Genomic DNA, 15,634 nt, shown 5'->3' with positions numbered 1-15,634 from the left:
CAGAAGTATCTCCAGCATGTGTTGTCCCTTGAGTTTTCGATCTTAGCCATTCTGATGGTCTAAGGTGAAATCTCAGGGTCGTTTTGATTTGCATTTCCCTGATAACTAAGTACGTTGAACATTTATTTAAGTATTTGATATTCCTCTATTGAGAATTCTCTGTTTAGCTTGATGCCCCATTTTTAATTGGATTAACTGATCTGTTGCTGTTTAACTTCTTGAGTTCTTTGTATAGTCTGGCAGGTGGGAACTGGAAAATATCATCCTAAGTGAGGTATCCCAGAAACAGAAAGTCACACAAGGTATATACTCACTCATAAGTGGATACTAGATATATAATATAGGATAAACATACTAAAATCTGCATACCTAAAGAAACTAATCAAGAAGGAGGACTCTGGCTAAGATGTTCAATCCCATTCAGAAAGACAAAAAGGATGGACATCAGAAGAGGAAAAAAAAAACAGGGAACAGGACAGGAGCCTACCACAGTGGGCATATGAAAGGCTCGATCTTGCAGGGTATCAGAGCAGATGCTGAGACTTATAGCCAAACTTAGGGCAGAGTCCAGGGAATCTTTTGAAAGAAGGGGGAGATAGTAAGACCTGGAGAAGACAGGAGCTCCACAAGGAGAGCAGGGGAGATAGTAAGACCTGGAGAAGACAGGAGCTCCACAAGGAGAGCAACAGAATCAAAAAGTCTGGGTACAGGGGTCTTTTTGAGACTGATACTCCAACCAAGGACCATTTGTGGAGATAACCTAAGACCCCTGAACAGATGTAGCCCATGGCAGTTCAATGTCCAAATGGGTTCCATAGTAATTGGAACAGGGACTGTCTCTGACATGAACTGATTGGCCTGCTCTTTGGTCACCTGCCCCTGATGGGGGAGCAACCTTCCCAGACCACAGAAGAAGACAATGCAGCCAGTCATGATGAGACCTGATAGACTAGAATCAGAAGGAAGGAGAGGAGAACCTCCCCTATCAATGGAGTTGGGGAGGGACATGGATGGAGAAGAGGGAGGGAGGGAGGGTGGAATTGGGAGGAGAGGAGAGAGGGAAGTACAGGGGCTACAAAGTGAATAAACTGTAATTAATAAAAACAAAAATTATAAAAAGTAACAAAATTAACGGTTTAAATTATCGTCTATTAGCATGATCTCTTGCCTGGATATTCTAATATCCGCCTTCATTTATCAATATGACCTGAGTAAATTCTACTTCTTTAGCCATGCATTTCTAATACATGAAAGGAGAAAGTTGACACACTCCAGTTTCCATTTCTGCAACTTGTTTTTGGATACTTTTTCAGAAGAAACTATATTACTTAGTGTGTTATTTGGAATTCACACGAGTTTCTGGATTTCACTCTAGTTTCTTTTCAGAAGTTACTGAAAATGCTGTATTTATTGAAGAAACTGCTCTTGTATGTTAAAGTCTGGATGGCAGGATTCCTGAAACTTCTGTGTCTGTTTGGCTCAGTGACTTTTACCTGCTGAGCCTCAGATTTCTCATTTGTTACAGTTAAGAGTACCAATCCTTTTGTCCACACAAAGCATGTAGAAAAATCGGCAAGTCATAAAAGCAAAATTAATTTTGGGAGATGGTCTTGTAAGTCATTACTCAAAAGCACAAAGTACTTTTATCTAGAATAGAATACTAAAATTGAAACACAGTACGATTCATTCTTCTGCAGTCCAGCCACCGTAAGATGTAGAATTCTAAATATTCCACATTTCTTCTTTCAAAGCCAGTTTGTCCTCCCTCACCACACAGTAGTGGTCACTGGAATACTGGAGGCAGCTCCTTCTGGAGCCCATTAATTATCTTCTAAGTCCAGGATAAAGGACCAGCATGCCAGGTAAGGGGCCCCGTGCTACCCCCAACATTGAAGCAAGGGGAGCAGATGTGCAAAATATCCCAGTGGCCTGTCTTCTCATGGATCTGTCCTTTATGAGTAGAGATTTTGACTTAAATGAGCATGGTTTTGAAGCTTTCATCTGAGAGAAACAATACTTTTCATGGTTCATCACTTCTCACATATTTATAATCTCCTACTTCTAGTTTTAATCTCTAGTTTAAGGGACTTCAGAACATTCTGAGTGGTAACCTTTTATTGTATGCCATTTTTTCTTTTTTCTTTTTTCTTTTTTATATTAATTACAGTTATTTCCCTTTGTATCCCAGATGTAGCCCCTCCCAATCCCCATCCTCCCTCCACATCTTCTCCCATGCCCCTCTCTAAGTCCTCTGACAGGGGAGGTCCTCCTCTCCTTTCATCAGACTCTAACTTATCAAGTCTCATCAGGACTGGCTGCCTTGTCTTCCTTTGTGGCCTAGCAAGGCTGCCCCTTCCTCCATCAAAGAGCCAGCCACTGAGTTCATGTCAGAGACAGTCCTTGTTCCCCTTACTAGGGAAACCTTCTTGGATACTGAGCTTCCATGGGCTACATCCGAGCAGGGGTTCTAGGGTATATCCATGCATGGTCCTTGGTTGGAGAAAGAGTCTCAGGAAAGAACCCTGTGCCCACATATATTTGGTCCTTGTGGAGCTCCTGTCCTCTCCAGATCTTACCAAATTTCCCTTCTTTCATATGTTTCCCTACACTCTGCCCAAGGTTTGGTTATGAGTCTTAGCATCTGCTCTGATATACTGCTAAGTAGAGTCTTTCAGAGGCCCTTTATGGTAGGCTCCTGTCCTGTTTCTAAGCTGATAGAAAGAATTGAGAGTTGAGTTGACCCTGTCTTCTTTCTTTTTAGAAGAAATATCATAAAAATGAGCTCTGCATTCTCTTGTATTGCAAAGGTCCACTGGGGTAGCATACATGAAAGCATTTTAAAAGATCAAGGAAATATCATTTTTATGTGAATGTGACACTATATACACATTTTACATGAATATAATTTATCAGTAAGTTATAAGTAATCATAATCATTTTATAGACTAATTTTAGGTTATTTTCAAGTATGAAAATCTTATATTTGAGAATATTAAATGAGAATTACTTAGTCACTTTTGTAGATGACAAACATGCCTAGAAACCTCTATAGTGTCTTCGATGACATGCGCTAGGATGTCTGTGTTGCCCTGGAATTAAAATTTTCATAAGATTATGCTCTGCAGTGCTTTGCAGAAAGTTCACTAGTGGCATTTCTTAATTCATCATCCAATCAGATCCTTAAACAAAGTGCAACTGTTGCATGCGCGTGTAGTTATATCCCACTATGTATAATTGGAATTTTTACATATTTTCTCTAATTGTTTTATTTTGTTCTCAAAGACAGAGAATTTTACTTTGTTTTAAGACTGTTAGCTGTGATGTCACAAACTAGTGCACTTAGTAAGCAACATAGATTTCCTGTTCTATGGATGTAATGGAAAATTCATTTTTCCTTTTTTTTTAAGTAGCAAAGCAGCAAACTGCTTTTCTGAGTGTATCCAATGAGGAAAATGACTCAGTTATTACTGTGATTGGGTTTGCATAATTTGATCTTCTCAAATTAAAAAAATATGAAACTTAAACCAACAATTTTTAGATTCTTCACATTGCAAGTGGTACAAAGATATTTACTTTTGAGTTCATTTTTTCTTTACATATAGCCGTGTGATGAGTTAGAGCAAGTAAGTGAGACTTGGTCATAAGTCAATGGGCAGTGTTCTCACGAGCATACTGGGAACAAAGTGGCTCTACCTATTGTGCTCTATAGGCTGAAGGGGAAACAAAATAGGCATCAATATGGCCCTTACACTCTAGGAGCTAATAATATAGCCAAAGGATTGAAATCATTTGGAAGAATAGGAAGCAAACAAATAAAACAGTGCTAAAATAAGGACTCTCATACAGTCCAAAAAGTACAATAAAACAATTCTAGTCAACTTCAGAGAGCTGTCAGCTATGGGAAGTCCTCCATAGTAAACTGGAAAGCTAGCTCTTATGTTTGTCCATTAATGTTTAAGAGAACATCTTGTCTTCAAAAAGGAAAGGCTTTGTATATAAGAAAGTAAAAAACAACAACAACAACAAAAAAAATAAACTACTATTGATTGAGTCTTCAGCAATCAGAACTCTTTTATGCACTTCCAATACATGAATTCTCACTACAAATCTATGGAACAGGATTTTGAAACTCTTACTTATCATAATAAAAAACATGAACCAGAGACTACTAAATAACTTTACTGGTGGAATAGGGTGATGAGTTTAAGTTTTCAAGTCGACCTTCATTGTAGTATTCCTTTGCCCTCTCTGCAGACGTTTGCCAGTCTAGTTTCTGAGTTGAATAACATACCGGAGTTGAATGTTAAGGAGCAGGATGAATGTGGGGTGTCAGGTGGATAGCATTAGAACTGGTAGAAGAGCAGTGATCCGTTTTAGTTCTGCAGTAGGAAGGAGGGTCAGTTGGGGAGGACACAATGCTTTTGGTTTTTCTCACTAGTTTGCATGTGCTATTCAGACATCTGTCTGATTCTGAAGTGTCAGCTTTGAAGCTGCAGAAAACTTTAAAAGATGCAGATTTAATAACGTACTTCTCTAAGTTAATGAAGAAACTCAGAGAAAACATTGAGAAAAGAAGTTGGGTGAACTTTTGAGGGATGCAAAAAAAGAAAAAGCTCTTTAAAATGAGAAATCTGAGAGACAAGAGAGGAAACTAAAAACCAAAGTACACCGAGGGACAGTGGAAAAGAGGTTTCAGCATAGATAGAGAACAGCATAACACTTTAGGCAGTTAGAGTGGGCTGGTGTGCCTGAGAGATTGTTAGGTTTGCTTTTATGGGGAAATCTAACCAGGTTCGAGGTTGTGTGGTGTGGGCAGTACTGGACATGGTGACAGACTTGGGCATTGTGCAACCTCGGTACTGCGTATGTAGTGCTAAGTGCTGGCATGCAAGTGTGATCAGCTAGAAGCTCTTAAATTCCTTACTAATAGCACAGACTCTCTGATCACTGGGAATGTAGAAAAATCTTAATGTTTCCCTCCAGTACCCAAGAGCAGAGTGATTGAAAATCAATTAGCATGGAAGAGCACAGAGGTAAAAAAAAGAAAAGAAAAAAAACCCTACTAGAAGCTGTGAACTACTAGCTGTGCCAAGGATAAATGCTCTCTGTGACTACTGAGAATGCTAAATATGTCAGACCTCTAATTAGCTCAGCACTGGGGTTGCAGAGTTGCCAATTGCATGCTCTGTATCATTTACTTGACACTAACACTTGAGCAAGTAAGGTTCTATTTCTGGAGATATGGAGATGTTAATCACCTAGATGGAAGCAATGGCTTCTTTCCTGGGGATTAGTCTCATTTTTGGACCTGATGTGCTTAATTTCCAGAGCTGGCAAAAGACAGGTAAAGAGCCAAACTGAAAAAAAAATCCTAAAACGAGACAGCTACAGTTATACATGGTAGTTCACTTAAAGCTGCTAAAACAGTGTGCCACAGACTGAATAATTTTAAGAGAGTAGATACTTATTTCTCTAGTTTTGAAGGGTAAGGCATAAGATCAACCTCCTGGAAGGTTTACTATTTATTCCAACATGGAATGTTATTGTTAAACCCTACAGGTGGGAAGAAAAACTGTCCTCAAGTGGCAGAAAAATAGATAGGTGAGAGAACAAATCTACTCCTGCAAGCTTTTTGGATAGCAGCATTAATCTATAGCTCCTGCCACCTAAACATGTCTTCAAAAGCTCCTTCCTCACAGTCTTTATCTGGTATTAAGCCTCCAGTGTATATCCACATCAGACCGCACAGAGCCCCATATATTTCACATACATGAATGTCATACACATGTACACACACTTATGCTTGCACTCATTCACATTTTTTAAAAAATACAATTCTAAGATTGTGATGTTAAAAAAAAAACAAACAAGGGCTGGAACGATGGTTCTCCAAAAATGTATATTAAAAAAAAAAAAAGCAAACAAGCAGATACACCAAAAAGAAAAAAAATAAAATGCAGCAATAAGCAACGTTTGTGACAATTGTAAACCCTATTCTCGAATCAACAACATTGCTCCTTTAGGGAACAAATCTCCCAGGTAGAAGAATATGGTTGAACTCATTTGTATATATGTGAGTGTGCATCCATATATATGGATGCACGTCTCCTGCATCCATGCCTCTGTGTGTGTGTGTATGTGTGTGTGTGACATTAATGTTTGTTAAATATATGATGCATTGTGCACTGTGTGGTCTGAAAAATACTCACTTATGAAGAAAGGGGACTGTGTGGGGAAGGTGTGGGGATGGAAACCTGAGGGATGGGGTGGGGGAGGACAGAGGGAAAGAGTACTGGGGGAGATAACTGGATTGTAGGGCATCTCTGAACAAGCTAGAAATCTAAGACAATGAAAACTACCAGGATAGTAATCCTAGCTAAGACTCCTAGAAATGAAGGATATGGAGCCTGAACTGGCTATGTCCTGTAACCAGGCAAGATTTCCAATGGAGGGATTGGGACACAAATCCTGCCACAAAACCTTAGACCCATAATTTATTCTGCCTGCGGGATGTACAGGGATAAAAGATGGAGCCAAATTTCAGAGAAGTAGCCGGCTAACCAATGACTGGCCCAGCTTGAACCCGATGCCATGACAGGGAGCCCACCCCTGACACTATTAATGATATTCTGCTATACTTGCAGACAGGAGCCTACCATAACTGTTAACAGGCTTCACCCAGCAACTGGTGTGAACTAATGCAGAGACCCATGGCCAAACATTAAGCGGAGATTGATGAATCTTGTGGAAGAGGGGATGAAAAGGTTAAAGGAGCTAGAGAGGTCAAGGACACAACAAGAAAGCCTACACTTTCTTGCCAATTGGACCCACGGGAGCTCATCGACACTGAACAGCCAACTGGAGAGCATGCATGGGATGGACTTAGTCCCCCTACACATACTAAACAGTTGGGTCTTCAAGTGGTACTCCTAGAGCGGGAGCAGAGCTGGCTCTCACTACATTGCCTGCCCTGTTTAAAAAAAAAAAAGAACAAGGGCTGGAAAGATGGTTCTCCAAAAATGTATATTTCCCCTAACTAGGCTGTCTTCTCTAACCTCAATAGAAGAAGACACACCTAGGCTTACTACAACTTGAAATGCCAAGGGTGGTTGACATTCATTGAGACCTCCCCTTTCTTGAGGAGAAGCACAGGAGGGGTTGATGGGGTGGGGAGGGGTGATAGGGAGAAACTGGGAGACGAGGAGGGAGGGAAAGCTGCAATTGAGGTGTAAAATAAATTTAAAAAACTTAATTAAAAAAAAAAATAGAACGCCAGTCACAGAAATAGCTGCATAAACAGGACAAGAATATGACAATATCAACAAACATCCTGACGTGGAAGTGAGATAATTTGATGGGGTTCTACTGCAAGACAAAGAACTAAAGACCACTAATGGCCGCTGGGAAGGGGAGAATTAGCCACTCTCAGAGATAAGTTCCCAGTTATTCAATAAAATAAGTGAAGCCATGGAACAACCTCCCTGGCCACTAAAGCATCTATTTGATTGTTTCCTCTTTCAGAGCATAGAAAAAGACAAACAGGAAAAGTGTATCTCTCCTCCATTTTCAGATTTTCAAATTCCCCCCCTCTCTCTCAAAGGCAATTATGACTATATATAAATATATGTATGAGTTAATTTAGTGTATCAGCAATATCTTGCCTGTTTTATACAAACAGCATTTACCCTATTCCGAGTTTTGATTTCTCCCATTAAATAGTAGATGTTGGAGATTTGTTTATGTTTTAGTAAGTCTCAGGTTTAAATGTTGCAATCCAAAATATTCATGCTTTCGTAATGGCATATGACATGAAGTAGAAACTGAACAAATGTTGCTGCCAGATCCATCACTATCCCAAAATAAACAAAGCGATGCTCAGCAGCACCTGTCTGCCGAAATGAAATTCACACTGGCTGCTGTGGAACGCTCTTCTCTTTCCCTTAAAAACCTTTGTAAAGGCATGTCTGGGGTGACATCCTCGAAAATAGTGTTCAAAAGAAACTAGATGTATTTCTAAGCTTGAAAAACCAGAGGCAATCACTGCACTGGACTCAAAATATTTATGTCAAAGCCTGAAAACCACAAGTAGCACTGATCTCCACCAACAAAAATCACATGATTCCTAATAAAGGGCTTAATTTTGTTTGGGGTTCAAAGATTTAACTTGGATGTTTTTATTTTTTTATTAAATTTTATTTTTTGTATTAATTACAGTTTATTCATTTTGTGTCCCTTCTCTAATTTCTTCCCAACCCCACCCCCCCTCCCTTATCTCCTCCCATGCCCCTCCCCAAGTCCACTGATAAGGGAAGACCTCCTCCCCTTCCATCTGATCTTAGCTTATCAGGTTTCATCAGGACAGGCTGTATGGTCTTCCTCTGTGGCCTGACAAGGCAGCTCCCCTCTCAGGGGGAGGTGATCAAAGAGCCAGCCACTAAGTTCACTTCAGAGACAATCCCTGTTTCTCTTACTAGGGAACCCATTCTTTTGATGGTTTGTGCTTTCCAACTTAATGTCAATAGTAAATATGTGTGGACTTGAATGTTTCCTTGATCTTTTAACCAGAACCTTGCCATCTGTGGTCTTTAATACATACATACATACATACATATATGTATTTTGAAAATTAGATGGAAGTTAATTTTGAGGTATATATGTATAACTGTTTTGGTTTATGTACTGTGAAATGTTACTAACCACATTATAAGTCTAGTTAATAATAAAATTGTTACTTTATGAATTTGATGTTAAAATTTTATGCTGTGTAGGCTGGCAGGATGGATCAGTGGATAGATCTGCTTGTGTGGAAACCTGACGATCTGAATTGGATTGTGGGATACCACAAGATAGAGAGAGACCTGCCATCTAAGAATAGTGTACTAATTTCCACCAGTGTCCAGTGGCAATTACATGCCTGTAAACACACACTCACATACTTTCTATCAATAAACCAATAAACAAACAAATACGTGTAACAAGTGAAGCGGTAGAATTCTTGCATTACCAGTGTAAATGACAGTATTATCTTATGTCATTTAGGTAGAACCAGTAATGTAGACTTTACTTGGAAGAAGATCATTAAAAAGTAAAAAAAATAGAAAAGCAATGAGATGGATTTGAGCATAGGTTTTACATTGCTGTGGTTTTCTTTTTTCTGCATTTTTGCTTTTGGTGTACCTGCTTGTTTGCTTTTCCAACATTGCAACTTTAGAACTGTATTTTTAGATTTTGTGCTTGGCTCTTGCGTACTCATTGAAATGAATGCTATGGAACTGGGGTCATTTTCTACTGTCCGATCAGCATGGTTAGCTCACTATCGGATGCATCTGAAAGGCATTACGAAGATGATGCATTGCTTATGTGCACGTGTTTGTCTGTGCGTCTGCATGTGCAGAAGGGCATGAGGAAAGACTGCTCGAAAAAGTCCAGAAGGTAGTGAAGTCTCTCTTATTTAATGATCATGAAGAAAAATGTTCCTGGGTTTTGCTTAATTTCTTTTTTTTAATGTACTAGACTGCCAGCACAACACCCCTGCACCCCTTCTATTTATTGTGCACATGCAATGCGGCATCTACTACACGATTAGTTATCACATTGTTACATGTACACACATACTTTCAGACACTTTTTTTTGTCAGATTATAAGTTACTTTAGTGCACGCCTTCCTTGGCTTTTTAACAAAATAGTTTCCATATGTAATGAACCAATAGCACATACTCAATAAATATTTATTAAATCTATGAGTAACCTAACACAACACATTTTTATAACATATAGGTGCGCTTTGTTTTCTAATGAAATGTCTAGTCAGGTTATGTCTGATGTAAACAAAACTACTTACTTAATTTAAGTATTAATATTTATATTAATCTGCCAGCTGTTTAGGGAAAATATTTTGATATTATCATTTTCTTTTAATCCATCTTGAGATCATATAGGGATTATTAAGAAAATGGATAAAACATATTTTCTAATAAAAATTTTTAATTAATTTTTTATTTTTATATTAATTACAGTATATTAATTTTTTATCCTAATTTTTATCCCCCTCTCTAAATCCCTCCAAATACTACCATGCCTCCCTCATCTCCTCCTATGCCCTTCTCCAAGTTCACTGGTAGGGAAGGTCCTCTTCCCTTCCATCTGACCCTAGCTTATCAGGTCTCATCAGGACTGGCTGCATTGTCCTCCTCTGTGGCCTGGCAAGGTTGCTCCCCCTTCAGGGGGAGGTGATCAGAGAGCCAGCCACTGAGTTCATGTCAGAGACAGTCACTGTTCCCCTTACTAGGGTACCCACTTGGATAATGAGCTGCCATGGGCTACATCTGAGCAGGGGTTCTAGGTTATATCCTAAGCAGTAACATAGTGAAAATGGCCATCCTGACATAAGCAATCTACAGATTCAATGCAATTCCCATCAAAATACCAACACAATTCTTTACAGACCTTGAAAGGCAAATTCACAACTTCATATGGAAAAACAAAACAAAAAACCCAGAATTACCCAAACAATCCTGTACAACAACAGATCATCTGGAGGTATCTCCATCCTGGATCTCAAGCTGTACTACAGAGCAATAGTAATAAAAACTGCATGGTATTGGCATAGAAATAGAATGGTGGATCAATGGAACTGAATAGAAGACCCAGAAATAAACCCACACACCTACATATATTTGATTTTTGACAAAGAAGCCAAAACAAATGGAAAATTTATATGGAAACATTTATTCATTGTATTTTTTTCTGGAAAATGGGCATTAAAATTCATAATAACTGAACTTTTTCCGTTTAAGTAGTGTACAATGGATCATGAGATTTTATACATTATTAAGAGACTCCTAGTAGTAACTCTATGACAAGGCTTTCTGTAAATACAATATTGGTGTTACTTCTTTAATATATCATCAGAATTGCAACATAGTTGTAATGCCATATTATTCAAAAATATTTATTTGAGTAACATTTACAATATTTAGTGTATCATTTCATTATTATCAAATGTAGCTAACTGAAGGCCCTATAAATGAATCAAAACATATCCTTTATGAAGATAGTCACATATGGCACAATGTTTTCATTATGACACATATGTTTTCTTTTAGCTGGTATCAACAGAAGTATCAAGCTTGGCCCACTATAATTTTCTTCTGACCCTGTCAAGCAGTGAGATTCTACTTCAATTGGCCATAGAGTATTTTTTTCTTTAAGTTAAACAATTTTAAGAAATCATCTCAGAATTGTTGCCTTACCAAGCAAATATTGACAGAGTGGTTTATCCTTAGAGGGCAAGAAAACAGAAAGACAGACACGGCAAGTCAATTTCATGAGGCCTATTTTACAAATCATTTTTAAAATGTGGGTGAGATCAGGTTAACCAAATCACTATCTAGTACTTACAAGATTGATTTATGCTTAAGATATTTTGAAGACATGTAAGTTAAGAATGTTCACCTCACTTTATTAGAAAGAATAAAGTTGTAATATCATTCCTGACTGATGATCATACAGCTTCAAAATTTATATCAAGTTAATACTTGTACAGCCTGTTTATAATGGACAGCTTTCTTCACTGTTTGAATTTACTGACACTATAGAGTAGTGGTGGTATTAATGGGAATTGAGGGCTCTAGTATTCATTACAATAAATTTCTAGTTATAGTAGATAGTATTTAAGGTATGAGAGTGAAAGCATTAGAATTCTACAACAGTCCTAAAGGGTTAATTTTATTTAACTTTATTTTTTTAATTAGTTACATTTTATTAACTCTGTATCCCAGCTGTATCCCACTCCCTCATTCCCTCCTAATTCTACTCTCCCTCCCTCATCTCCTCCCTGCCCCTTTCCAAGTCCACTGATTGGGAAGGACTTCCTCCCCTTTCATCTGACCCTGTTTTATCAGGTATCTTCAGGACTGACTGCAAAGTCCTCATCTGTAGCCTAGCAAGACTGCTCCTCCCTTGGGGGGTGGGGAGGTCAAAGAGCCTGCCATTGAGTGAGTTCCTGTCAGAAATAGTCCCTGTTTTCCTTACTATGGGAAACCAATTGGATACTGAGTTACCATGGGCCTCATCCGAACACAGGTTCTAGGTTATATCCATACATGGTCCTTGGTGGAGTGTCAGTCTCAGAAAAGACCCCTGTGCCCAGATATATTTGGTCCTTGTGGAGCTCCTGGGTTAAATTTTTTTTTTAAGAAAAAAAGATAGTTACATTAAAGAACATTAATGGTGATTGTTTGAAAAAAACAAAACAAAACAAGTAACTGTTAATAATGTCATATCAACTAATCATTCTGACATAAGAACTGAATCTAAATTATTGTCTAGCTATGGTCTTTCTCAGGTTGATTGTCTTAGTTACTTTACTATTTCTATGATAATATGCCATGATCAAGGCAAGTAATAGAAGAAAGAGTTTATTTTTAGATTATAGTTTCAGAGGGTTAGAGTCCATGATCATCACGGTGGGGAGCGTGACAGGCAGGCGTGGTACTGCAGCAGTAACTCACACCTTGAGATATACGTCTAAGGCAGAAAGAGCTAATTTTGAATATCATGGGCTTTTTAAACCTCAAAACCCTTCCCCAGTGACACTCCTCCTCCAACAAAGCCACACCTCCTATTCCTTCCCAAAGAGTCCCACTAATTGAGGACTAAGTATTCAAATATAGGAGTCTATGGGTTCATTGTCTTTCAAACTACCATTAGATTGTCAGTTCTTTTCTCATTCTCTGTTTGGAGAGATTACTCAGTTTGCTGTAAGCAAATTCATTCCCCTACTCTGTGAGTTTGCTAGAACCAAAGATCTATGGGAAGCTTAAACGGGATTTGGTAAGTGAGTTCAGCAAATATAATATTGAGTTCCCCATCTTTTGGGAATGTCTTATGTACTCTATCAGATTCAAGGCATCAAAAATGAGCTAAGATAACTATTTTCTTTTGTTTATTTTAACCTGTGCCAAATGTGTTTTACCATGAAATATGTATATACTTTTATTCAACATGCATTAATAATCCAGATATCTTGCTCTAAGGACAGGAGGGTGTAGCAGTGTTGAGAAGAGATGGATGAAGTAAGGCATAGGGATAAGCCAAGATTTATGACTCACTTAAAACAGCTAGAAAATTACTGGATTGTTTTTTAAATCTTGTCTACTTTTTTAAAAAGCATCTATTAAAAGTTTGTGGTTTTGAGCTATGTAATTTCCAACATTTCCTTGTATTTATGCATTACCCTTCAATTGATGTATATAATATAATTTTAAGACCAAAAGGCAAATATTTATTGCTAGCCTGTGGAAATTTTTTTTTTAATTTGTAGAAGTTTTTATTCTTGGAGTCAGATATTTAATTGAAAAAGCTATTTCTCAGTAATCATTGTGATTTCAACTTTTTTTCTCAATATTTGAGCCTTGCTCTCATCATTTTTAATATTGGAAAAGATAAATTTGTTAATGCCAGAAAACAACTATATTTCTCATTTAGTCTACAACAGAAAATTATATGTTATTTATACATAAACATGCATCATTTAATCTATATACTATATAATTAAATATATATATATATATAATTTCTTGACATAGGGAAGATTCTATTATGTTTCTAATTTAAATGTGGTATATACTTCCAGATCTTTATCTTTTAAAATTTTGGAAAAAAAAAAAAAACAATTTCAATTTAAAAGCTTCCAAGATCCTAAAAGGAAAAAAAAATAGTTGCGGTATTTTTCTCTTGGTTTTAAATTGTATCAGAGCAAGATAATGTTTTACAATCAAGATTTGTTGAGAAGCTACCTTTGTTAATAGTGATGCGTCAAATGTATTGAACTGAAATATGAGACATTTACCCAGTGACATTTTAAATGAATCTCATCATAGGGAAAGCCTGTGGGAACACCAGATGCCAGCGCTTATTTTCGTGTGCTTGCAGAGCATGGAGTGGCTGCCTTGTTTACAGCACCAACTGCAATTAGAGCAATCCGTCAACAGGACCCTGGGGCAGCCTTGGGGAAGCAGTACTCTCTGACAAGGTGAGGTGGAGATGCACAGGGAGAATTACATTAGCAACTGCAGTCAAAACATAACTGCAGTCAAATATAACTGAGCACTATTTTTCTGTTTTGTAGTACCTCCATAGAAAGGGTAAATATTTAGAATGTTATATATGTATATGTAACTTTGTGTAACTCAGATTGTTGCATTAGAAATCTTACTGCTTATATTTTTAAGCACTGCAATCCTGTTTGTTCTAATTCAAATCAAACCAGAATAATTGTCTCTTCCTTCCTTCCTTCCTTCCTTTCTTTCTTTCTTTCTTTCTTTCTTTCTTTCTTTTTGTCTTTCCTTCCTTCCTTCCTTCCTTCCACCCTTCCTTCCTTCCTTCCACCCTTCCTTCCTTCCTTCCTTCCTTCCTTCCTTCTTTCTTTCTTTCTTTCTTTCTTTCTTTCTTTCTTTCTTTCTTTCTTTCTTTTCTTTCTTCCTATTTCTTGGTGACCCTGTTTATATTTCTGTTAAAAGTAAAATTCTGATATGACTTCAGATATATGCTATCTTCGCACTTAAATGTCTTCTGGAAATATTAATATAAGATTGCTTTGAATGAAAAGAAATGTTACATGAATACACACAGAGAGACATAATGTGAATATTATTGTTCAGATTACATTTGTTTGTAACGAGAGCAATTATCCCATTTTTTGCTTTGTAACAATATGATGTAGATACCTGAGATGTTTTTGTTATTTTTTATTTCACTAGTTATAAAATATACATACCTTCAGGAGTAATTATAATAATTTATATTCTCAAGGCTAGTGCTTCCAACACTAGTGCTCAGCTGAACCCTTTGATATAGGCCACTGCTGAGCTAAAAGAAGAAAGATTTTTTTTCACGTGAAAAAGTGGGCTTGATTAAGACAGTTTGAATATTTAAAGTCAAATGCCATGACATTTGAATTTTATGTTTCTGTGGCCTGAAGTAATTAAAGTAGATATCATCCATTCAGCCAATAAGATAAACAGGGAGATTTCTGTGTGGGCAAGATCCTTAGTTTTGTTTCTTCTTCTTTGAAATAATTTTATATTGTGAAACAATAGACCTTGATTTACTAAGAATTATATAGATAATTCAAATGGTACCGTCCTACTTTTTAGAATTGTGCAAAATATGACTCTTGCACTAAAATATTCTGTTTATCTTCATTTTACTTCTTCATTTATCACACTGCAGTTGTCCTTAAGTTCAAAGCAGAGGATAGAAAATAGATTTTGGCAAAAAATACTCTAGAAATTATATACTATCCATATCTTAAGACAACCCTGGAGGTTTTGGGACAGCATTAACTTAGTTCCTCAAAAACGTCTATTCACTAACGTAAATATAACCTATTGTATGTGAGTAGGACATGGAATTATGTTTGCCAGTAAGCTAAAATATCATTTGTTTTCCTCATCTGTTCTTACTTATACACAGATTTTGAGATGTTATCTTCCACACAAAAATGCTCAGTAAAATTAATCCTTTTCAAATGAGTAACTAGTCATAGAATATAATAATTTATCATAAGCCAAATGGCAACAAACATTCTTCTTTTCATTATTCTCTATTTTTAGCAACCTAAGGTATTCG

General features: G+C 37.1%; 1 protein-coding gene across 3 annotated transcripts in view; it reads left to right on the top strand.

Moving 5' to 3' along the window:
* The window catches only part of Acss3 (acyl-CoA synthetase short chain family member 3), a 231,985-nt gene that overhangs the window by 150,749 nt on the left and 65,602 nt on the right, over positions 1 to 15,634 (top strand). For all 3 annotated transcript variants that reach the window (XM_060378011.1, XM_060378010.1, XM_060378009.1), the window contains one exon: positions 13,885 to 14,036. In XM_060378011.1, coding sequence (XP_060233994.1) covers positions 13,885 to 14,036 — 152 coding nt within the window. The remainder of the gene's footprint in view (positions 1 to 13,884; positions 14,037 to 15,634) is intronic.

The sequence above is a fragment of the Meriones unguiculatus genome, chromosome 2 (genome assembly GCF_030254825.1).
Source record: "Meriones unguiculatus strain TT.TT164.6M chromosome 2, Bangor_MerUng_6.1, whole genome shotgun sequence".
NCBI lineage: Eukaryota > Metazoa > Chordata > Mammalia > Rodentia > Muridae > Meriones > Meriones unguiculatus.
Note: the sequence above shows the minus strand (reverse complement) of the source record. Positions and strands in the feature narration are given on the sequence as shown.